The sequence below is a fragment of the Apodemus sylvaticus genome, chromosome 4 (genome assembly GCF_947179515.1).
Source record: "Apodemus sylvaticus chromosome 4, mApoSyl1.1, whole genome shotgun sequence".
In the NCBI taxonomy this organism is placed as follows: Eukaryota; Metazoa; Chordata; class Mammalia; order Rodentia; family Muridae; genus Apodemus; species Apodemus sylvaticus.
In genome coordinates, this window is record NC_067475.1 from 136,787,584 (window position 1) to 136,812,610 (window position 25,027).

General features: G+C 44.5%; 1 protein-coding gene across 1 annotated transcript in view; it reads right to left on the reverse strand.

Annotated features, from left to right (window-relative positions):
- The window catches only part of Usp13 (ubiquitin specific peptidase 13), a 109,242-nt gene that overhangs the window by 19,274 nt on the left and 64,941 nt on the right, over positions 1–25,027 (reverse strand). The window contains exons 11-17 of the mRNA XM_052180648.1: positions 19,524–19,649; positions 14,553–14,706; positions 11,245–11,419; positions 4,792–4,880; positions 2,285–2,407; positions 1,536–1,562; positions 660–803 (exon numbers count right to left, since the gene is read on the reverse strand). Of these exons, the coding sequence (XP_052036608.1) occupies positions 660–803; positions 1,536–1,562; positions 2,285–2,407; positions 4,792–4,880; positions 11,245–11,419; positions 14,553–14,706; positions 19,524–19,649 (838 nt within the window). The remainder of the gene's footprint in view (positions 1–659; positions 804–1,535; positions 1,563–2,284; positions 2,408–4,791; positions 4,881–11,244; positions 11,420–14,552; positions 14,707–19,523; positions 19,650–25,027) is intronic.

Sequence of the window (25,027 nt, forward strand, 5' to 3'; positions counted from 1 at the left end):
TGTCTATCAGCCCATAATGAAAGAATAAATAAACTGTGGTACGGCTATACAATGGAATGCTATACAGCTGTAAAAAAGGAAGTGGCATTCATGCTACAGCATAAGACCCCTAAATATATCATGAAAAGTGATAGAACCCTGACACAAAAGGCCTCATGTAATACAATTCCATTTATATGAATTGTAAAAAAAAATAGGCTAATTCATAAGAATTGTAGAATATGCAGAGCAGACAGTGAACAGGAGGTATTGGAGACAATGAGCGTGTGAGGGAGACACCTCCTGTCTATATAGCATTTCTTTTGGTTGTACAGACATATTCTAGAATGAATTAGTGGCCTACTTGTGATGTGATTAAAACCCATGTGAATACACACTTCAGATGTGGACACAGCAATGACATCTTCAAAAAGTAGATAAAAGAAGACACTTAAGGAAAGGGCTTCACTTCTTGGGTTTTCTATTTCCAGCTTGAAATAGACACTGCACCCTTCTAACAATCTTCTGGTCGGCAAACTGTGTACACCTTGAAGGGAGAAGTTACTCCAAGAAAGCTGTGGTTTAAAAGAAGCCTAAGACTGTGACTTAGCCCAGAGTGCAGAAGGTAGGGACACCGCACTGGCAGCATGAACACCAAAGCGCTCTGTGTTGCCACCTACCCGGCTCCTCCATGTGCATGATAATCCAGTTGAAGGCCACCTCGGCTCCCGTGTTCCCGGTGTAGTACACGGCCTTCCTGCAGGCTTCCAAGGGGAAGCCCATCTCAGCCAGCTGCATCACCGCGGACTCGTCAATGTCAGAGGCTACGGAGCACAGCAGAACATCCCATCGTGAGAAGCAGAACTGTGCACTCTCCTTCAATTCCCTTGTCTACGGACTGCCTGAAGACAGGTAGGTCCATTTCGTTGAGTCCTAATTTGACTTCTTACGCCATCTAACTATCAAGCTATTCATAAGAAGCAATGGTATTACTACCGTAATTTCCAAATGAGGGAATTGAGGCTTGTAGAGTGGGGAGTGAATTGCTCCAGACCACACTGACCTAAGCAGCAAAGGCGAGGTTCCCAGGCAGAGCTTCAGGCTCTCAATCCTACACTCACCTCCTGAGCCAAGGGGCCACTAAGCAGCCTATCACTGGGTCTTCATTTGCTATTCATTCAACTTGCAAACCCTTCCACCAGGAGTGGCTGCAACTATCCAGCACAGAACAATACTTCTTTACTGAACTACTCCAGGAAAATCTAGACCACACTGTGGTCTAGAAAGAAGATAGCTCAGCAGTTAAGAGCACTTACTGCTCTTCCAGAGGACCCTGGTTCTGTTCCCAGCATTCATGTGGTGGCTCACAACCCTTTCTACCTCTAGTTCCAGGGAATCCGACACCCTCTTCTGGCCTGTGTGGGCATCAGTTATTCGCAGAGTGCACAGGCATGCAGGCAAGACACTCATATATATGAAATAAATATAAAGTCTTTAAAACATGGCACACTAGGGACAGATGTAAGACACCAAAAACCATTTTAAAAGATACCTACGGTCTATCAACTGGTTCGTCAAGCGGTCTGGAAATGAAGGGACAGGTCGTAAGTGAGAGTTAGCCATGGCCAATAGTTTTAGAAAAGAGATTCCCAGACCCTCTCACTCCTGGTTACCCCACACACACCACCTGCAAAACACAGTTCATTACAGTAATGAGGGGAAACAGCAGGTTTGGGGCACTTGGATACAAATAAGACAGAAAATATCTGACAGCTCCTTGAGCTAAATAATTTTGATCCCCGCTTGTATTTCTAAGAACACTGTCTAATCGAACACTGTCGGTTCTGGCCTGAGTGCGCCTTCTTTGCTGCTCAGTATTGCTTGTCTGTAAGCTCTTTCCAGAACTATCTGCCAACAAGACCCAAATCAGTGGTGTAGAGTGTATGTGTCTGAAGTCCACAGTTACAGCCAGGCTTCACTACTCTGTGTCTAGGATGACCTCACAGGGAACAGATTAGTGGTGGAACACAGTGACTGTTCCAGGTTGGTGGAGGAGAGAGTGTCCTCCCAAGGGGGCAGGGCAGTGGTTCTCAACCTTATTGATGCTGTGACCCTCTTGTGGTGACCCTCAACAATAAAACTATTTTCGTGGCTACTTCGTAACTGTAATTTTGCTACTGTTATGAATTGCAATGTAAATATCTGACATGCAGGATATCTGATGTGTGATCCCTATGAAAGGGTCATTCAACCCCCCGGGGGTCGTGACCTGAAGGTTGAGAACCGCTGTGGTAGGAGATGGTACCTTTTGAGTCATCAGGAATGACTATGGGGGGACTGATGTCAGGAAGCTCCTCTTCCCCTGGCTGCAAGCCCCTGGCTCTGAGATGGCTGATATCTAGTAGGTCTGGCATATCAATAGAAACATCTGCAAAACAAAAGATCGTACTCACGGACTCTCCCGAGCCCACAGTCAGAGCATTAGGCTCACAGCATGCACGTACGTAGGCAGCCTGAGGGACACTCAGCACAGCAGACTTGTCAAGCCACATGAGAGGTTGTTGGAGGGCTCAGGGGAAGGGCAGAGAGTGATGGGACAGAGGTGCCACCCTGGACAGCAACGGATCACGTAAGCCAGAAGTCAGAGACCAGCAGCCCAGGCTATCTGTGGCCCAGACTCATTCCATTTGGTGTTCTTGAGATATGGACAAGACGTAATGTTAAATGTAATGTTAAATGTTGACTTCTGGATCTCAAATACCACAAAGCTACAGCACACTCCCCTCGGTTAACCACCTGAGCTCCCTTTAGCTCCTATTCTGGACAATGGTGGCTGCTGTGAGCACCTCACGCTGACACCCCTGCTCTGTACTGCCCCAAACACGAGCATCATGCTTATGGGCAAGGACGTCTTTCAGCTGCCTTTACGCACAGTGGAGGCCTCCATGAGGGTGGCCTGGGTACCCTGTTACCCAGCAGCTCTCCTGGCCGGGATGCTGCCTCCCCTTCCTTTTGCATCTGAGTTTGAAACTCCTGATACTTTTGCTCGAACCGCAACAGTCACTGTGATGATGCTAAGTTACAAATCATAAAGCTCAAAAGAACCTGCTGAATCTCAAGTGTCTTAGCACCTGTGGCTGCTCTGGGAGAAAAATCAAGCCCTCCTGCCTCGGTTGCTTTTACATTTGATTTACATCAGATACAAGGGGTATAAGCCTAACAGCACCAGAGTTAGTGCTGCTCCTATGTAAATAGGAATAGAAATGAGTCCTAATACAACTGCAGGGCTTTGTCCTTCAGACCTGGAGAAGGACTGCCTCCAAATGACGTCAGATATGTAAATCCTATTTAAGACAACAAGGCAGGCTGGGCATGGTAGCCTTCGCCTGTAAGCATAGTACTTGGGAATGGAAGTGGGAAGATCAAAAGTTCAAGGCTAGCCTCATCTACACAGTGAACTCAAGGCTACCCTGGGCTACATGAGATCCTGTCTCAAAAAAAAAAAAAAAAAAGAACCCAACTAAACAAATAAATGAAACAATAACCGAAAAATCAAAAACTAAAATTGAAAAGTTAAATCTTAACCATCAGTAAAACTAAACACAAATCAGACTCACAAAACAGATACAAGTGTTCCTCATCCAGACCCTACCTTGAGTCTCCTTTAAATTCAGCCAATAAAATCTGACTGCATTTTTGTTCCTACACAAAAAGTCAAAAGGGAAAACAAACAAGCAAACCAAAAGGCCTGTCCGGAGCAGTCCAAAGCCTGAACAAGTCAAGATTCTCAAATATCTTGACCCTCTCAGAGGCCAGTGGAGAATAGAGAGGGCAGCACCCTGCCCTCAGACCCTCCATGCCGCCTAAACTCTTCCAGCAAGAAAACCAAGGGTCTCCTGGGCATCGGGAATAGCCCAGCACAAAGTATGATCTGTGTGCTCACAAGCACCAGGCTTCCTGGGAGATCACCCTGGCTGCTCTTCCTTCTGACTCTTAAGACTTGCATTGCCTTGTCGCATAAGTGCTCAAACACAGATCTGTAAGAGACTGGCCAACAGTTTGAAGTCCTGGCTAGAGAAGCTACCCAGAGTGAAATGTACATCCATCCACACGCCTGGAAATCACTTTAAGACTGCTCACAGCCAATCCTGCTAGTGCAGGAAATGGCCTTTATGCCTCGTGTGGAAAACGAGCCTTCCACAATGACCGAGGGCCTTGCGTATTGATGAAAAGACAGTCCAGAGAAGCCCAGACCACATCCTTCTTGCAACTGTCCAAAGCAAATGTGTCCAAGTGATTGGGAGGAAACCGCGTATGACTTAGATGACCATCACATTCCTCCAGCACTGCTGTATCTCAGAGCCAGGGAAGGTTGCTCAGAGGAGGTTACACCTCCAGCTACCTAGTACTCTAAGTATGGTATCTGGACTGGCAATGCCAACACCATCCAGTGGGTTAGAAACACGCTCTCTCTGCCCACCTACACCTGCCAATCAGGATCTGCATTTTCCAAAGTTCCCAGGTGACTTGTATGCGCAGGAGCGTCTGAGATGTGATGTCACGAGGACTGTACTTTTCCCTCCTAGAACCTGGTCCTCCCAGAGCTCAGCGGTGAGGGGATGGTTAGCATACGCTGTTGCTTGTTTTAGTGTTTCTCCTAGACTCTGGGTCCAGAGAAATGTGGGAGTAACAGAGGAAGAGATGGAGCGGGGGTGACGGGGGGCAGGCGTCCCCCACAGCCTCTCTCACATGCCATGTCTTGTTAAGTGACTCACTCGACAGTTTAGGCAAAAGCATGCAAAGGATACCTACCAAATTTTCTGGGAACCCAGTCAAGACCAAAAGTGAACTTCTTTATCTGCACTACCAAGTATTCGGGGAATGAGGCAAAGCGAGATGTTCTGGGAAACACAAGGGGAGATCAATCAAACAAGGCACAAAGGAAGGAGATTGCGTCGTCCACGGCTCACGGGCAGCTTTGCCCGGGGCGCCTGGCAATGCCGACGACTGCCCAGTGAAGAGGACCCAACCCACAGTCAGTACACAGGACCTCCCGCACTCGCTCCAACCTCCGGCTTCTCCACAGCAGAAAAGGCTGAGCGCAGGACCCAGTGATTACGGGGTGGGTGCAGCTATCTCACAGTGACTGCTTTGCTGCGATGTTCTGGAAAGCGCTTTGAAACCACTCGGTTTCCCAGCATTCTTGAAGAGCTCTTACCTGTGTATGTGTCTGCGTCAAGCATGCGCCGTGTCTGTGGCATTCCCTATATGGTGCAGAGAAGCCAGCCTCACTCCTACTAGGAATAACTGCCTCACAGCACTGGACTAGGGGTAGGGAGGATTGCTAGAACTCCGCTTGAGGCTGACCATTACAGAGCCTCTTTAAATACATGGATCCCTAGTAGCATGAATCCTATAGCTAGCTCTGTTGTGGAGTAATTATCTAAGCTATCTAAATCTAAGCCCTACTTTTTAAAAGATTTTAGTTTAGCCGGGCGGTGGTGGCGCACGCCTGTAATCCCAACACCCTGGGAGGCAGAGGCAGGCAGATTTCTGAGTTCGAGGCCAGCCTGGTCTACAGAGTGAGTTCCAGGACAGCCAGGGCTATACAGAGAAACCCTGTCTCGAAAAAAAAAAAAGATTTTAGTTTATGTATATGGGTGTGTGCCTGCATGTGTGTATATGTGCCATGTTTATGCCTGGTGTCCACAGACATAGGAAAAGTGGGTCATATTCCCAGGACCTGGAGCTACTCATGGACACCATGTAGGTCCTGGGCACCAGACCCTGATCCTCTGCAAGAGTGGCACATGCTCCAGCCCCTGAACTTGACATTTTAAAATTAACACAGTTAATTCTGAGTTCACTACAAACTGAAATGCATGTATTCTGGACCTGGGTTTATCACTTTTCTGCACACACTGATTATTCAACTCACACATCAAATCCATGCCTCTCGGTGCCCGAATCCAGCTCTTTCAGTCACCAACTGCATCTTTCCAGCACCTGTTTCTATTTGCCTGTCTGTGTAAACAATGAGCCACATTGTTCCTCGGCCTTTGGGCTAAAATCAAGCATAGACAATGAGCCAAAGGTGGTACAATAGGTCCCCTTTAAAATAGAAGATCATGAGCTTCCTCCTCCAAACCTACTGTTCGAATTAGAGCCATTGCCTTTATCTGGTACACATCTTTTCCCAGAATGAACAAAGCAAATGCCAATGTATTGCTGCCCTCTGGTGCAGAATAGGAGACACAGCACAGGGCTGACCAGGCAAAGAACAGACAAGTGTGGCTGTAAGTCTTCGATAGGTTTGTAATTACTCCAGAGCCGAGTGAATCACTGGCCTTTCCGAGACTCACTTTACATCTAGAAATGAACCTCCTCATGTATCTGCTGCCAGGGCTGGGCAGTGCTCACTCAGCCTGGTGATAACCCCTTGACACACAGACAGTGTTGTACAAAGGAACTAGAGTGAATTCCATCAGCCCGACCAGTCTTGGACATAGAACTGGTCTGTCACTGGCCTATATCTTCCCCCAGACAAGTTGCATAGCCTGCTGTGTTTCAAGTTCTCCATCACAAGGATGGTAGACAAAAACAGGCCACAATGCAAGGCAGCATAAGAGCTCAGCCTTGCAAATGGATTGATCTAGGATTGTCCTGACTCTCTAAAGAAACTTACAGTCCCTCCAATTAGGTTCTCTGGTTGTCAGAGAAGTCTAAATAAGCATCGTTCTCATTTAAATGAAGCCAAGACCTCCAGTTTACAGAAAGCTAACAAAATTCGCCTGCTATTAATGGCCTTTTCAACTAATGAAAAATAAGTTATCTTTCAACTACAGTGTGAGTGTGTATGTGTCTGTGTGTGTGCATAAGAGACAGAGACAGAGAGGGAGACAGAGAGAGACAGAGAGAGACAGAGAGAGAGAGAGAGAGAAAGAGAAAGATGTTCATGTATGTGTTGATCAAAGGTCAACAACAGGTACGTTTCTTCCTCTCTCACTCTCCTCCTTATTTTTATGAGACAGTCTCTACCAGGCTGGAAACCAGATGAGACTGGCTAGCCAGTGAGACCCTGAATCTGCCCATGTCCGCTTCCCAGCAGTGTGTTTACAGACGTGCCCCAGCATGCTCTGCTCTTTGCACAAGCGACACCAGACCCAGGACAGGCAGGCTCTCATTCCTAGGCAGCAGACTTCACCGACTGAGGCCTCTCCCCTGCCACAGGCCTTTCTTCTCACATTAATATCAAACTGGGGAAATTAAGGGGATGCAAATGGTGACTCTGGTGCCATGGCCGATGCTGACTCTGTGCAAAGAGCTGTGTAAAAATAAGGTCTGGGTGGTGGATCAGTTGGAGGTTGGGACAGAGGAGGCATGACTCTGTAATGGGTAGCTAGCAACTAAAGAGGACAAGGCAGTGTAGATGCCTCCAGTATTTCAATGTCCTAACTCAACCACACTGTAACTGTTCCACATGTACCTCAGGTTCATCTCAAGAGCATTAAGAATCTCCACCCATTAGCAGTAGTTCAAGGGCATCAAGTTACAGCTAAATCTGACAAAGTATTAAACTGTGCTTTGCAAAAGAATAGCAAATAAATATATACAAATTATTTTTGCATACTCTTTTATTCCTAAACTGGATCTGTGGATTTTTTAAGAGAGTGTACATTTTTAATAACAGCTATCAGAAATCCAAAATATCTGTATTGAAACATAATTCAGCTTTATAAAAAGTTGTTGTCAGAATTAAGTTAGTCAGGCCATAAAGAGCACTCAGGATAGGTCTGGACCCTACTACTGGGTTAGCAGTTGTATGATATCTATTAACATTGTTCACAAATTACAATTAAGACTAATATGTTAGGAAGACATCTTATTAAGAAAAAAATGCAAGTTGCAATGACTAACATGGTCTACTCCATAGTGCTGAAAATTGGCTAAGTAGAAAAGAGTACTAGCCCCTTTCTGGTAAATGCACCAAAAATGTGATTAGTCAACTATATGCAAAGCACATGACCCACAGCAAATACACACACATTACACACACACACACACACACACACACACACTAACAACAGTGATGACTCCATCCTTCCTAAAGTCACTGACAGATACAGACAAAACATTTTCTCTGCTCAGCTCCCTTTGACATCAGTTCTATAAATAAAATCCTTCTGTTATCCCCGCTTTACAGATGGGAAAGAGGGCACTGGCAAGAGAGTCAACTGGCCAAGGTCACATTGCAGCTGACCCAGAGAGCCTGCTCTAGAGCCCACACTGTGCCCCTCTCTCCCAAATGATGACGTGTAAGTGGGAACCTCTTCACAGCCACACTGGACAGGAGTTGGGTCTTGTCCAGCACTCTGCCTAGAATGAGCAATAGTATTTGGTAGGTGAATGAACGCTCCAAACAATAATGGGCTTCCCAGACACTGCCTGTCAGGGTCACTTTAAAGCAGTGGTTCTCAGCCTTCCCAACGCTGTGACCTCATGTTGTGGTGACTCCCAACTAAAAAACTATTTCATTGCTACTTCATAACTCTGATTTTGCTTCTGAATATAAATCAGATTGTAAATATCTGCTCTTCAGTATAGCTGATATTTGACCCTGTGAAAGTCGTTCTTTCCCCCAACAGGGGTTTCAACCCAGAGGTTGAGAAGCATTGATTTAAAGAATCATTATGTCTGGTCATCCTGACCTTTAGGCCCACCGAGATCAAGCCACTCTTTCGTTCTTTGTATTTGTTTTTTGTTTTTTAAATAGAGAGATATGCTGTGTTGTCCCGGCTGACCTTGAACTCTCTCTGTTGTCTAGACTGGCCATTAACTCACCAATCCTCCAGCCTCGGCTTTCCAAGTTCTGGGATCACAGGTATACACTAACTGGCCTTTTTCTGGATTTTCAGACTCTGGGTCTAACAAAAGGAAGGTTCAAAGTGACATTAACAAAATGTCAGTCAAGTCACAGCCTATATTATAAAAAATAAATAAAAAATAAAAAAATTTCAGAAGTTCACTAGCTGGCTTTGCCAAATGCCAAAATTAGCATTTGCGACTATGAAGTGCATAAGGACTGCTAACCATGGCTTTATATGGACTCGGTGGATCACGAGGGTAAACCGGGGATAGAAGTGCCATCCCTGAGTGCCATCAGACCAGCTTAATCTCCCAAGCATGCCACTTACTCGCCAACTGCTTCTCCTTTTATTGCCCCGTCTGTAAAGTGGGGGACCCCTGGAGCCTACCCTGCACTGCTAAGGCCATATTAAATGTGATAACTGGTGGGTGGGAGTTAGGGCTACAGCAAGACCGTGTCTCAAAACACAAGAGTAGTATGGAAAGAAAACAGCTGATAGCAAGTTCACCCCAAGCTCCTCAGTAGGCAGTATGTAGTGGGTGTTTCAGTAGCTCCAGCCTTATCTTTCCCACAAGGACAGCTACTTCAGATAGTAACAATCTCAATAAAATGATAAATCTCTCAAGCATAGAAACAAGCATATGGGGGTTGAGGAAATGGCTTTCGGATGAAGAACTTGCCTCATAGGTTTAGGGATCTGAGTTCAGATACCCATAAATTATGTAAAGCCAGGCAGTGATACACCTCAGTCATCCCAGCACTCCTTCAGTGAGGTGAGAGATGGTTGTCCTCTGACTTCCACAAGCACACGGAGGAAAGTGTGTGCCTGTACACATGGCACATGGGCACTCATGCGTGTACACACACACGCACACACACACACACACACTAAGCAGGAGCTCTCCTGATGAGATGCATTTCTATGAGGTCATCTTTTTTAAAATAGCCGTTTTGTTTTCCCATTTCTGACGTGTGCAGCCTGGTCTAAAGCAAAGCAGGGTCCTGCAGGTGCTGCAGACAGCAACTGATGGCAGGCTTGGCTGCCAGGCTGCAGGAAAAAAAACAAAAAAGCAAAAACCAGGCAGCCATAGCCCTCCATCTTCACTCCGTCAACTGAGAGCTAGGTCTCACCCTTGAAAGGAGGGGCCCATGAACATTTCAGAAACAAGCTTCCCAGAGCTGAGTATAGCTCACTGACAGAGTGCTCTATACTGAGCATCTGTAGAACCCTGGGTTCTATCTTCAGCACTGAAAGGGAGTGTAAAGAAAGAAAAAGCAGACGTCCTAATGAAGAGGGAAACAGATGGAGAACTGAGTGGCTAGAGCTCCCAGGAGTCCTTTATTCTATGTCTCTACATGCACTCTGTCCCCAACTCATGTGGCAATATGAAGTGTGTTGGCAAGAACTGTCAGTATCAAATCAATTAAAATATCAAGTGGAAAAAAAAATAAACCATGTACCTGACAGCCAGGTTCCCAATATGAACAATAGATATCTCCTGACTTGGTGATCTCAGCTCACCAAGCAAAGGTTCATGCCAACCTGGCATGCCCAAGACTTCCCCGGGAGACACACAATCAATCAAGGCCTATGCTAAAACTCAACCATAAGATGACAAGATAATGCAGTGGCACTGACATATGGAAGGCTGCCAAAAGGAATTGTGTGACTTCTTTACCAGTAACCATTCTTTCCATGTGGGAATAACAGTGTTTCTCAACCCTACTCTACTCTCTTGGCAAAAGGAAAGAAAGAAAGAAAGAAAGAAAGAAAGAAAGAAAGAAAGAAAGAAAGAAAGAAAGAAAGAAAGAAAGAAAGAAAGAAAGAAAGAAAGAAAGAAAGAAAGAAAGAAAGAAAGAAAGAGAAAGAAAGAAAGAAAGAAAGAAAGAAAGAAAGAAAGAAAGAAAGAAAGAAAGAAAGAAAGAAAGAAAGAAAGAAAGGAAGGAAGGAAGAAGGAAGGAAGGAAGAAAGAAGGAAAGAAGGAACGGAGGAAGGGAGGAAGAAAGAAGGAAAGAAGGAACGGAGGAAGGGAGGAAGGGAAAGGAAGGAAGGAAGGAAGGAAGGAAGGGAAAGGAAGGAAGGAAGGAGAGAAAGAAGAAAAAGAGAGAGGAGGAAGGAAGGAAAAAAGAAAGGGGAGAAGGGAAAGGAAAGGAAAAGGGAAAATTTGAACTACAAAATAAATCATAATTCTGCTTTATTAAAAAAAAAAGATGTGGACACCCCTAATCCTAGATCATAACCCAAATCACAGGACTGTCTTACTGGTTAGCCTCATCAAGTGAAGAGCATACATCACAGCCCATCCCACCCGTGAACAAGCCCTGGAGGGCTCTCAGATCACCCAGCCACCTCCGCCTCACTAGCCCCCCTTTCCCCATCCACAGCCTGCCATACTCACTTGACCCCTGCAGACTTGGCCTGCAGAGCGCTGCTCCAGAAATCATCCACATTGTCAGGCTCGGCAAAGGCCTGAAGGCAGGCACTGAATGGGATCTTGGCGCGCACCAGCTCAGGAAGCGGTCTTCTGTTGGCTTCTGCTTCCCTCCGCATTAGTTCATAGGCAATCAGCTCATCTGAGGAAGAGGAGGAAGGCAGGAACCTGCGATCACTCTCTCCCCAAGTCACCCCCTCCGGGGAAGTGCGTTTCCCAGGAGGTCAGGGCTGCAGCCTTGTCTGTCCATTCCAGAAAAGCCTGCCCAAAGGCCCTTCCCAAGACTGGCAGGCTTTGTGGAGCCAGACACACTTTTTGCTTCCATATTTAAAATTCTTTTTTATTTTGGCTATTTCTCCTTGAAACCAACAGGAGAGAAGTGAATTCAGACCAGACTGTGAGTGGGACATGAAAGGCGGCTGCAGGAAGCTGCTCTTCTATTTTCTCACCCTGAAGTGACCCAAGGTACCACTCCTCTACAGACTTCACACCAAAGTTCTGCATCTGTCTGGGAGCCAGCGGCACCTCCTCTGACCCCGACTCCAGAAGAAACTGGGGCTGAAGGTCAAAACTAACCAATCACTGACAGACCTAGACTTGAAGCCCTAGTCAACAAACACAGATGAGGCCCAGAAGGAATTCATGCAAGGGGTCAGAGTTTGGGAATGATCAGACAGGAGGAGGGAGGGAGCAGAAGGAAAGGAAGAGACAAAAGCTCCTCCTTCCAACTTCAGGCTGTCCCCAGAGTGACAGGACCAAGGGAAAGATGTAAAAGTGTAAGAGAGAAGAACTGTCCCTGAGCCCCAGACTGTCAGATTAGGTGTCTGTGGTTCCTCCAGGTGACTGAGGCCCTGGGCCCAAGGGCTGTGTAAACTGCATGTCCTTGAGGATTTACCTCAGGCCTCTAATCCACAGCCTGGAGGCCTCTCGGGGCAACTCTACTTATAAAGTGATCAAACAAATACTGAGGAAAAAGAAGCAACTGTGTTGGGGACCTCTTAGGAATCACAGATCTGCTCCCACTTTGACACTAACTACACACAGTTAGAACACCACCGGTACTTTGAATGTCAACCAAAAAGATTCCCTCCTGGTAGATCCAGTTGTGCACAAATGCGTTTCTTAAAACACCTCCTAAAAGCTTTTTAATCCCTCTCTGTCCAGAGTTTACAGTGTACTACTTCTATCTATACAAAGGTAAGATGTTACTAGATATCCCGAAAGTAAGTTAGAAATCTCTTTCCACAAAAAAAAGAGTACCACCCCTAGGGTACAGTGAATTAGAGACCACAGAACTGTGAAAGCTATTAAGATCAAACCTGCTTTATTCTGTCAAGCCCTAACAACTAAATAAATAAAGCAAGTGTTAAAGAAGGGGGCAGGGGTTCCTCTGGTTATACCTGATACACAAGCCAGCACAAGAGCAACCGAACCACAGCCTTGCATGAAAGACGCTTCTGTAGTGATGCCTGCTCAGTCTGAAGCCGGGGATTACAGTATGCCACCAATTCAAACAACGCTCCTCATTTTGCATTCAAAAGGATCCCTCTGCTTCCCCAGCCTTAAACATACAGAGGACTTTCTATAGCATGTGTATTCCATTTGCAATGAGACTCTCACACCCAACATTAATTTTACTGAACAGTCTTTATCGCTGAGGCTGACAGACATGTGAGGCTGAGGTGAGCAAGGAAAAGCGATAGATCCTTCTGATGGCTCATCTTGATTGTCAACCTGACAGGCTCTCCAGCTAGCTAGGAGATAAGCCTCCAGGCACAGCTGTCGGGGATTATCTAGATTAGTTTAGTCCAGAGGGATGCCAGTGAGGGATCCCCTTGATTAGGTTAACTTTAGTGGGAAGATCCACCCAAAAATGAGTCATGCCATCAGTGCCTAGACTACACGAGGAAAGGCAGCAAGTCAAACAAGGGGCGTTCATCTCCCTCTGCTTCCTGCCTTGAAAAGGTAATATAGCCAGCTCCTGTCAACATGACTTTCCTGTCATGATGCAACATGTGCTGTAACTATGACTCAAATAAGCCCATCTTTCCTTCCTTCCTCGCTCCCTCCCTCCTTTTGTCAGGCACTTTATGGCAACAAAAGGAAAACTAAGTCAGCCATCATTCTCGAAAGGCAACAAACCACACACTTCATACATACCTTGTATAATGAGCAAGAACCTGAACACAGTCCAGAGATGTATGCACTTACATAAAAATGAAAATAATTTCATCTTAAAGCAAAAGAATCATCTGTAGGGCTTTGGTATGATGCTAAGGTCCTGTTCCCCGATTGGTTCTTGATCCATCAATACAGACAACAGTGACCAATGACTGAAGACAAGACAGGACACTTAGAGTAGCTCAGGAGGACACAGGCAGAATGGGGGTGGGGATCAGGGGAGCCTGGAGAAGTGACAGGAGATAAAGCCAACCAGCCATGTGAGGTTTTGGTTTGGAGTAGCCAATGGCCACTCTATCTGATTATGTCTGGAGTGGCAGGAGAGGTTTAGCAGTGCTCAATCATAGAGTTAGCAAAGGCATTTTAAAATTAACTGGTGACTGTGTGTGTGTGATGTGTGTGTGCTATCACAGTAAATTAAGCCCCCCAAAAAGTAGTCATAGGAACTCGGAGAGGGTTGGCCTTTACATGGATAGCAAGAACCCAAAAATGAGCAGCCCAATGACCACTTTGCCTTTTTTTCTCTAAGACACTGACTGTAAGGAAGACCACCCATCCACCCTGTGAGCTCAGACTGATAGCATGGGGAAAATCCATGCCCCAGAAAGGCTACAAGGAGGCTCCCTCCTCCATTTCAAAGTCCAAGCATCTTCTACTGGGTCTCACTGTACAAACTTGTGTCTGCTACAAATTACCTAAAAACTGAGATGCAAAGAGCTTAGTTGCTTCCCAAGACTGCACATCTAACATCCAGAGATGCATTTTCATCAAGCTTTACACCACAGCATATTACCAATGACAAGAGAGACTCTCCTACCCACATCACCACAAATAACCTGCCCACAATTATGCTGACTCGGGCCTAACCACGAACCACATTCTCTGGGTTCCAAAGTAGCTCCTGTCTATAGCACTTCTACAAAGCCTGCTGTGATACACTTAGACCCTCCACAGAAAGTCATATGGAGACTTAAGAAAATATGGGAGGGAGGTGCACCCCAAATGCAGCCCCATCTCAGTGACTGGACACCTCATCTCTGGTGCAGGTCTTGAATGGAGACACACATGGTTCCTTTCCCTTGTGGGACTGTTACCTTTGTTGGTTGCCGCCTCCATGGCCACAGGTAACTGCATAAGGTAGTCCACCCTCTCCGTGTAGCGGACCTTTCTGGTCTGACAGCATTGAATTCGCTCTTCCACCAAAAACCGGAAAACATCACTGGGGTTTTCTGAGCCAATGCGATTCCTCTAAAAGTCAGATAATACCAGGTTAGCAGGTGCAGGGAAAAGAAACTATGAAAGAAAAATAGCATAACTCTGATTCTGGCATCGAAGTCTTGCTTTACTGAACATTATCAGAGTGGACCAGACTAAGACACTGGAATGTATGTGGTGTCCCCAAACGAGGGGTTGGGTAGTAGTATTACAAAGCCATTAAACCCATAGAAGACACATAGATGGGCATGGGTGTAATTAGAGGAAGGAAGGAAGTTAACAAAATATAGGAAAAAATACTGTCCTGGGAAAACAAAGGGATGTTTGATACAAATTCAAATGCACTCAGTGTAAACCATATGTAAATAAAGAAACCATGCTGTATTAGGACACTGAAGGATATGATTAACGTCCAGATTAAGGAAAACACTGCTCACAAACACAGAGACTAGAACTCATGTAATGCGGCCCACTGGTTAGCACAGTCATGATGGGTGTGCCTTGGTGAGGCGTGACTCCAAGGACTACATGTCCTGAGGACTTCACGCTGTAACAGAGGTCTGCTCTGCTTGTGGCCCTCACACCCCTCTTGATCTAAGAATCGTATGAAATCTCTAAGGGGCTTCCAGCCCCTCACTGGGCAGCATCATAAGCACTCACAATAATGATGCTTGATGGTTTTCAGACATTGCTGCTGGAGCAGATCAATGATTCAGTCACTACCCTAGGAAAGAACTTAGAGATGTGGTTTGTCAGTGATGACCTTAGAAAGTATTTGGAAAAATAAAATTGTGAGTGAAGCTAGGTTAAGATGTTTTTGCTACTGGCTCTGATGTAGAAAATCTTGGGGAGCAATTTGAAGTTCAGAGAGGCAAACTCTTAATAGTTAACTTAGGAATTTTTTATCGTCAGGGAGCAAGGGCCAGGGCATCCCTGGGTGACATGGCTCTCACTGAGGCTGGACTGGAGATCACTGATTCCTTCCACCAAGTTTTGCCCTCAGCTTCCTGAAACAATTTAATAAGAATTTCTGATGAGTCATCTGTATTCTGAAGAATTAAAGTAGACATGGCTGATTTTTTTATATAAAAGATTAGATTTGTAATTCTTTTAAGATTCTTACAAGATCACTTGTAAAGATAAATAATACAATAATTACTCCTTGCCTTGTAACCACACATTGCTGCCTGCCAGTAAGAGAAAGTGACTGAGAAAACTACTTCGCTTGCTCTTGCTTTGTCAATCTGTAACAAGTTGCTTAGTTACGGATGTACGTAGGACTTAGGGAATAATTTGTTTTCTTCACCTGAACTATAATAATGTTATCTTATAAACTTTTGGGGAACACACTGTTTTTTCATAAACATTCACTAGAAGAAAGCTAAAATGTAATCACATTGTGATTTTACACTGCTTGAAAGATTTCACTGGGATATATAAGCTATGGGAGAAAGAATAAAATGGTTAGAAAATTGTTCCTTCCACCCATCAACTGTATATGTAATTATGTGTATGTGTGGGATGCTCGGAGCCTGCTTGTTGGAGCATTGCTCCAACTATTCACTGTGTGAATGTGTATGTCTGTCTGTCTTCAGGCCTGTATATATGTCTGTATGCATGTATGCAGGAATGTATGTATGTATGTATTTATATGTATGAAGTTACTTAAGTCTGCCTTTTGCTTCATATACTCAGTTTGTATGTATGTGTACATGTGAATTTTCTCTTTCCTTTTCTCTCTTGCTGGCTCCAAGGAGTTGAAAGAGCAAAGAATTTTTCACTGGCCAGGGAATACCAGCCCCAGTAAATTAAGCTTTTTTTTTCCCCTCAGAGAAAAGTTTGCTGGGTAATTTTTCTAATCACTGTCTGCCACAGGCAGCAGTCCCTGTCAATATCTGGACTGACCCCCAAGAGCAGCTCTAAGCACTGACACCCCCCACCAGGGGCTGGCTGCCTGCCTCAGTTTACCTCCTGGCTTTTCATTGGTATGTATATTACTTTTAAGAGCTTATGTGTTCACAGAGAAGAACAACCAGACAAACAGGCCTAACAAGATCCACCCTCAGGGATACTGTTCCAGCACCCTGCTGTTTCCTCAAAAGACTTGCTTCCAGGACAACTTCAAAGCAACCAGCACAAACTGTCCATCATCACAGACTATTCCAGTTAGGACTTCATTTAAAGCTGCACTTTCTCAGCATATAGAGACTAGACAACAAACACACTACAGCTAGGTTTCTCAAGACTAACCATTATTCATTTTTGGAGCATGGGGTCAAAAATAAATTCTTCACCCCAAATCAGCAGGAAAGAGTTTTAAGAGAGCAATATTCCATTTTGGTTGTTCTATTGAGTGAAAGATGCTTTTCATTATAAAAGGGTTGGTTACAATTTATTAAATGGTCTTGATCAGGGAAAAACAAGGCAAAAGACTTGGGGATTTCTCACCTTTTCTCTTATCTATCCTTTTTTACTTCTTATGTAGAGGGAAAGGGGTTGAAAGAGAAAGAAGGGATATAGAATTATTATAGTAATAATAGAAAAGGGGGTGTGCTCGCTGGTTCTGTGTGTCAACTTGGCACAGGCTGGAGTTGTCACAAAGAAAGGAGCTTCAGTTGGAGAAATGCCTCCATGAGATCCAACTGTAAGGCATTTTCTCAATTAGTGATCAAGGGTGGAGGGCCTATTGTGGGTGGTGCCATCCCTGGGCTGGTGCTCTTGGGTTCTATAAGAAAGCAAGCTGAGCAAGCCAGAGGAAACAAGCCAGTAAGAAACATCCCTCCATGGCCTCTGCATCAGCTCCTGCTTCCTGACCTGCTTGAGTTCTAGTCCTGACTTCCTTTGGTGATAAACAGCAATGTGGAAGTATAAGCTCAATAAACCCTTTCCTCCCCAACTTGCTTCTTGGTCACAATGTTTGTGCAGGAATCGAAACCCTGACTAAGATGAGATGAGATGAGATGAGATGAGATTATGGAATCTACTCTTAAACCAAAGAACACTTTGTAGTCAATAATCTTATGTTGCTATGGGTCTCTATATAGTGATACACATTTAGGTTATATTTTGTTACATTGATATAGATTTTTGTATGTTGATATATATTAAGGTTATATTCTGTTATATTGATATAGATCTTTGTATAATGATGCAAAGATTAAGGTTGCTTCTGTACTAACATACTATGTATATATGTTTTCAATTCTTATTTGAGATATCATACCTAGGTGATACTTATTAATGTAATGTAAAGTTCTAGTCCCTTTTAAAGCTATTATTACAAACTTTTTAGGAAAATTAATAAATGCAAGTTAATAATCAGGCAGTCAAACCCATGGTCATGTTACATAATAGACTAGTTTATCACAAAATGAGCTTCCTATGTTGAACAGAGTAAATAACTAAAAACAAAGTTTGCCTATTCAGATATGCTAAGGTATATTCAAAGATAGCAAGCTGCCACTGGGGGAAAAATGCCCTTGTTCTGACTGCAGACAAAATGCTGTCAGAAATGGGCAATCATCATGCAGGAAAGTCAACTGCTGTACTCTGCTAAGACCAGGTACGTAGGCCTTCATAATTCCCGCTCCACAGAAAAGTCTGTCCATATTCTGGAACAGAAGGCTAAAGATCAACAGACGCTGCAACATTTTAGAGAAATTCTGGGGGACTGTTCAGCCAACTTTCTCTGTCATTTCTACAATTTTTGGAATCTGCTTGCCTGAACTTCCTGCATACTCAGTAATATTTATTCCTTCTTAGGTCTCTGATGGGGTTGAAGACTAGATAGTTACAGTCTCAAAATTAAGGTTAAGTTGTTTAGGATTTAATAAGATGATATATGGTCCAAGAAAATATTTTTAGGTTAGTAATACAAGTTATGATAGAAATAACTTAGGTACAGAACTCTAAACTCACCAAGACAGGCTAGAAAATAAAACACTTTTATCGAAAATTGCAAAATACAAATGGACTGGACATTATAAATGTAACTCCTATCTAATAGTTTTCATAATTGTTTCATATTTGTTACTATAAGAGAAAAAACCTTTTCATTTATACAAAAAGAAGGGAATTTTGGGCATTGGTCTTGTGCTGTGTTTAGAAATGCTAAATTTTAAACCCCAGGATCTGGTTGCCTCCAGACAAGTGAATTCTCAAGTACACCAGCCTTTTCTGTGTAAACCTTGCTCCCCAATTTAAAGCTATTGGTTAAATAAAATTGGCTACAGCCAATTACTGCAGAAAAGACATGTAGGCGAGGCTTTGGTGACTGGGATAGGGGTCACAGGTAGGAACCATGAGGAAAGTGAAAGGAAGAGGAAGAAGGGAAAGAAGAAAGAAAAAGCAGAGGGAGAGAGCAGGAGGTCTTCATTAGACGTGATGGACCAGGAGCACATGCCCAAGTGAAATGGACCCTGAAGACAGACTTCTGGAGCAGAAATAACCCAGGCAAGACTCAAACAGCAAGTACTAGGGAGCACAGCTGGGGAAGTAGCCAGTCTAGCACTCAAAACACAAATTAGGGGTAATTCCCTCAGTAATTATGCTAAAGCTGAATGAGTAAATCTAGCCTCAGTCTCTTTCATTTGGAGGCTAGCCAGGGATAGAAATAAATTTATTAATCTACGAAACACACTGATATAACACACACAGCATGAAAGGCACACAATCCAACAGCACCTGGAACACAAATTTAAGAGGCTGTCCTATGAGGTATGCATAGCAGAGACAGCCACCCAGAGGCCCAGTGAGTGACCGAGGTGAAGAGAAGAGGCCATTTGATCAAGCCATTGCCACAGCAGCTTGTTGCATTTCTGACCTCCCCAATGGATGCTCTCAAGACTTACCTCTACCAGATTGACCAGATGCAAGAAAAATTCCTGGGCATCCTGCTGTCTGTTGGAAGAGAATTCCGGGTGGCTTTTGCTGACAAAGGCCTTGAACATTTGTGGAGAGATCCCATTCTGCTGAGGCTACAGTATAAAGACAAAATCATCTTATATATGTGAAAACCTGCTGCTGTCACTCTGCTAAAGAGACATAGCAATAAAATGATTCCTGGTGACATATTCATAGATCACTAAACCCACATCAGAGAAACTTCTTGCCCTATCTAGTGATTGACCATCTAGACCCATCATGTGGAGACCCAAATTTGGACAGTGGCAGAGAGTGAGAGACTTTATAAAGCACCCAGTCCTAAATGGTAAGTCTGTTAAATTCTTCCCTTCACAGTTAAAGGATCTATACAGAAGAGGTGGCAGAAACGTTGTAAGCACCAGAAATGTTGGGCGACCCTAAGGAAACAGCGTCTTGTAGACACAGCAGAACTGGTGCCCATATGAACTCACAGAGGCTGTAAAAGCGTGCACAGAATGTGCAGAGGCTCCGCCCAGGTAAAATCCCAGCACTGAGAGGGGGAGGTGGATACACAATCCCACCTCTAACACAGAAACTGTCTGCAGTGATACTTGCTGATAACAGGGAAATCCGTTTTCTTCAATGGAGCATCACTGGATATATCAACACTCCAGGCCAGGCCCTATGACCAGGAGTAGTCAGCAACAAAAAAATAAACACCATGTTTTGTTCTGCTTTAAAATTTTGTTTTATGCCAGGAAAGCAAGAGCCTCCCAGGACCCCAAAGGGATGACATTAGCTGAAATACCTCACAAAGGGGAGGGAAAACCTGTCAAGACCATATCCAGAGGTTAGGCATGGGGTCCCAGTTGAGGGATAGGGCCCCCCACCCTCCTCCAAAATTTTAACCCAGAATTGTTCCTGTCTAAAGGGAATACAGGGACAAAGAGAGGAACAGAGACTGAAGGAGAGGCCATCCAGAGACTGCCCGACCTGGGGATCCATCCCACATGCAAACACCAAACCCAGATACTATTGTAGATTCCAAGAAGTGCTTGCTGACAGGAGCCTGATACAGCTGTCTCCTGAGAGGCTCTGCCAGATCCTGACAAATACAGATGCAGATACTCGCAGCCAACCATCAGACTGAGCACAGGGACCCCAATGGAGGAGTTAGGGGGAGGACTGAAGTAGTTGAAGGGGCCTTATCTGGCATCAATGGAAGGAAGCCCTTTGGTCCTTGAAGACTTGATGCTCCAATGTAGAGGAATGCTAGGGTGATGTGGTGAGAGTGGGTAGGTGGGTGAGAGCACCCTCATAGAAGCAGGGTATGGGGAATGGGATAGGGGACTTGAAGAGGGGAAACTTTGAAAGGGGATAACATTTAATATGTAAATAAATAAGATAACCAATTAAAAATGTTTTGTCTTGCTGGATTTTTGTTTGTTTGATTTTTGGCTTTTTGTTTTGTTTTTAAAGAAAGAAGAAAGAACATGAAGTAGGGTAGGTAACGAAGATCTGAGAGGAGTTAAAGGAGGGGAAAATATGATTCAAATATAGAGTATGAAATAAGTAAGTAAATAAAAACACTAAATTAAAGAAAATCAGTAGCCAGCCCCTCCTCCCATATACATTTAAAGACCGAATGGCAAGTTGGTTGGGTCTAACTGTGAATTCTACCTTCCCAATGAGAAAAAGAAAAGTTAACCATGACAAAAGACAGCATCTACAGGGTACTGAGCATGTATCAGACATTGTTCTCTAAACTTGTGTGAGGGCATGTTTGGCTCAATCACTAAAGTGTTCATCTAGCATGTATGAATCCTGGGGTGCCATACCCAGCACCACAGAAAGCAGGTGTGGTGGTGCACATCTTTAACCACAGCACTCGGGAGGTAGAAGCCAGATCGACACCCTTAGCTGCATAGCAAGTTCAAGATCAGCCTGGGATTGTTGAGACTGTTTAAAAATATATAGACACGTGCGTATACATGTATGTGTGTGGATGGATACAGAAGGGGGCACATACATACCGAAACCTTCCATAAAAAAAAAAAATCAGAACTCTTGATATGGACTCAAAGGGAAGGACAGTGGGTGGCCAAGGCTCCACTTTGCAAGCCCACTATCCTGGTTGTAAGATGACTCCTGACCACTCACTTTGTAAAATGGTGGCCCAGAGTCTTCAAAATAGCAACTGCCAAGGGACCCTGTGGTATAACCAGGGAACTGTATTTACTTTCTCCATCAGTAAATAAAAATGAGACCAACTAAAATTAGAGAGAGGACCACAGGGCTCAGACTCTCTCCCAGATGCTTGCTTATGCAACAACATGCAGGCACACAGACAGACTGTGTCCACTCCCTCACTCCCCAGAGCCTGGTGTTTTGATTAATACGGAGGAAGAGAGCTAGCTGGAGGCTTCCAGAACATCAGAGCAATGGCTGATGATGTTTCTGACCACACATACATCTCGACCTATCCCTTAACATAAGATTACAAGAAAGTTGCTGGTCAGTTTTAGCACTGTAAGTAGTTGCAGAAATGAGTGTGAGTATTGTTGCTCTGAATAACTGACAGGGTAGAAACGGATCAGCATTCAGTGTGGAGGCAGCACACACACACACAAGCATATGCTTAATTCAACCTCTACCCTGAATGTCACAGGAGTCATATGGATGTAAAACCAAAGACCTGCTACCATTCCCCCCACAGATAAGACCTCTCCACTGCCAGCAGGCACACTAACTCATGGTCATAAGTTTTTTTTTTCCCTTTTAACTTTGTTTGTTTGTTTGTTTGTTTATAGTAGGGCCTCATTTAGCCCAGGTTGGCCTTGAGCCTACTATGTACCTTGAATTTCTGATCCTCCTGCCTCCACCTCCTTTGTTGTCATACAGAGTCTAGTAATGCAGTCATGTGTAGAAAATTCTGAGTGCTTGTAAGAAAACTCCAAGAAAACAAGGCAAGAGCCTATGTCCTCGGTGTCTTTAAAACACAGAACTATTCTCGGAAATAAAACTAAACAAATGCTCCTGCCAGGAAGAGTGATTTTACTTCAGATTACTCATTATTGCTATTCAATTAGATGTTTAAACTATACTTTTTATAACTCTGTGGAGAAAAATTTTTTGGCCATGTGTGTCTTGTTCTTGGAATTGTATAGAGATTGAATTTGTGAGAACTTTACTCATGTGATTTTTCCATATTTACCATCATCAGAGTATAAATTGTCTGATGCTCTGAATAAACCTGGCTATTGTGCGTGACTTTAGTCTGTCTCAGTTATTGGTTCCATGCCCTGATGTCCCAAGGCTCAAGAGCTATGACACTCTATGGGAGGATCACAGCCCTGTAACAACACATTCAGTCTATATAGGACTGGGAATGGAGCTCAGGGCTTCAGTCATATTAGGCCAGCACTCTACCAATTAAACGCCCCAAGCCCTTTGGGATCCTTTTTCTAGGCCACTGGGTCCTGGTTCCACACTGCAGGAAAGGGTTTTCTAAGTCATCTAGACTAAAGGTCACAAACCCAAATGCCAGGAACATTAAACAAGTCACGAGTCACAGGGATTGTAGTCAGCTGGGAATCATGTTCTTCTGTATATAAGAGGTCTATCAGTGGGCTCCAGCTGCCACTGAGGGACTAGGGCTTGGATATTATGTCTGAACCAAGAAAACATATTCAGCAGCCAAATGTGGTCCAAGTAAGACCAGTTGTACCTTAGACAGGCGGAGCAAAGGTTCCCACCTGCCTATCAAGGACATCATGATAATAGCCAAATGCAGTTTTTATTTCCAGACACTGCTAACCTAAAAAGTTTGCACTTCCTTAAATAAGAAGATTCCAAAAGCACAAATGGTCATAAAATACATACATATTTACCATCATTAAAGAGCAAACTCTTGAAAGTGCGCCCCCCCCAACACACACCCCTGCAGCCATCTGAAGGATGTGGTTCCAAGAACTGTATTCAGTCACACAGCCAAACTCCTTGTCTCTACCAGCCAAGGCAGAGGCTGCCCTCCAAGAAAGCTACACAAGGTCCAGCACAGCCTGAACAATGTCCCAGAACAATGAGATCAAAACACATTTTTAAAAAGTCAATCATCATTCCTTCTAAGTTTCATAGAAGCTAGAGAAAGAAGCCTGGATGATCCACGCCCTACCAAACAACACCTTCCACTATGTCTGCAGTAAAGATCCCCTCGTGGTCTGGTAGATTTATAGAAATGCTGGGTAAGAAGGCACTCTGAGAAGGTGTGTTCTCCCTATCCACCTCTTGACTGTCTTGGGCTCTCTAGGCATAGCATCCGTTTCCCTCCCTCCCCTCTTCGAACCCTCTTCCTTTCCCCATCCAGATGCCTCTGTGGATACACTCACTCCCCCCTCCTTTGCCCTCTTCCACCAGCAGCTGGCTCCGCAGTGTGCCCTTCTCACTCCTGCTCTTAAATTATCATAGCAGTGAAGGACAGTCGACCTAACCGGGGAGCACAGAGCTTACGAACTCCAGCATGGGACATGCTTGAGTCCTAAGTGAACAGGTATTCTGAAGAAATAGCAGTGGATGGGGAGGTGGGTCTGGGTTTCACTCAGGGTGTCTGTGGCTATAAACACAAGGCATGCTGGATCCAGCTGCTCAGACCATGCACTGCATATTGCCATAGGACACCAATCAAAAAGGAGCAGTCTGTAAGACCAGGAAGTAAACAGCAGCCCAGGGTGCACATGGAGATCCATCAAGCCCAACCTTCAGTTTGTGCATCAATTATTAAGTAGCTAACTACACTTCCCTGGCTGAGCATGCTGGGAAACCACTCATAAGTTTCCTACAGCAAGAAGTTAACAGAAATTGCTAATCCTCAGCTCTGGGGAGGGGCTGAGACAGCCATACGCTGTGGTTTAACAAAAGAGAATCTGTAGCAAGCATTCTGGAAGCGGAAAAGGAGAATCGAGAGTTCAAGGCTGGCCGGTCAAGGTCAGGAGGCTCAGGAAGAAACTTACAAGACTCAGGAAGGTTCAACACTCATAAGACGATTTTCTATAAGCAACGAACAATTCTGAGGAAGAGGAAGCCCTTCAGTAGAACTGTCAGCAAACTGGATAGAGAGCTATGGGGATGCTGCTTGCCCAAGTCATTGATTGCCCTGGCTGGAGTGGGCTGGCTTCAAGGCATCCACACTCCTCTCATTCTGATTCCTCTAAGCACTCTCCAAGAACTCATTGGTTCACCAACGCACACCTGGATAGATTGTTACTTTAGTTTGTTGTGGGTACCCCACCTTCGGCAAGTACGTGCTGGTCATATCTCTACAGGAAAAGTTATACATCTCTGGCCTACATGGGGAGAGTCTATAAGGAAGAAAATGGGAGTGGGGAAGGAGTAGAGTGGAAGAGATGGAGAGGGGGAAGGAGGGAGACAGAGGACCTAACAAAAACATCTGGAATTTAAAATACACACACACACACACACACACACACACACA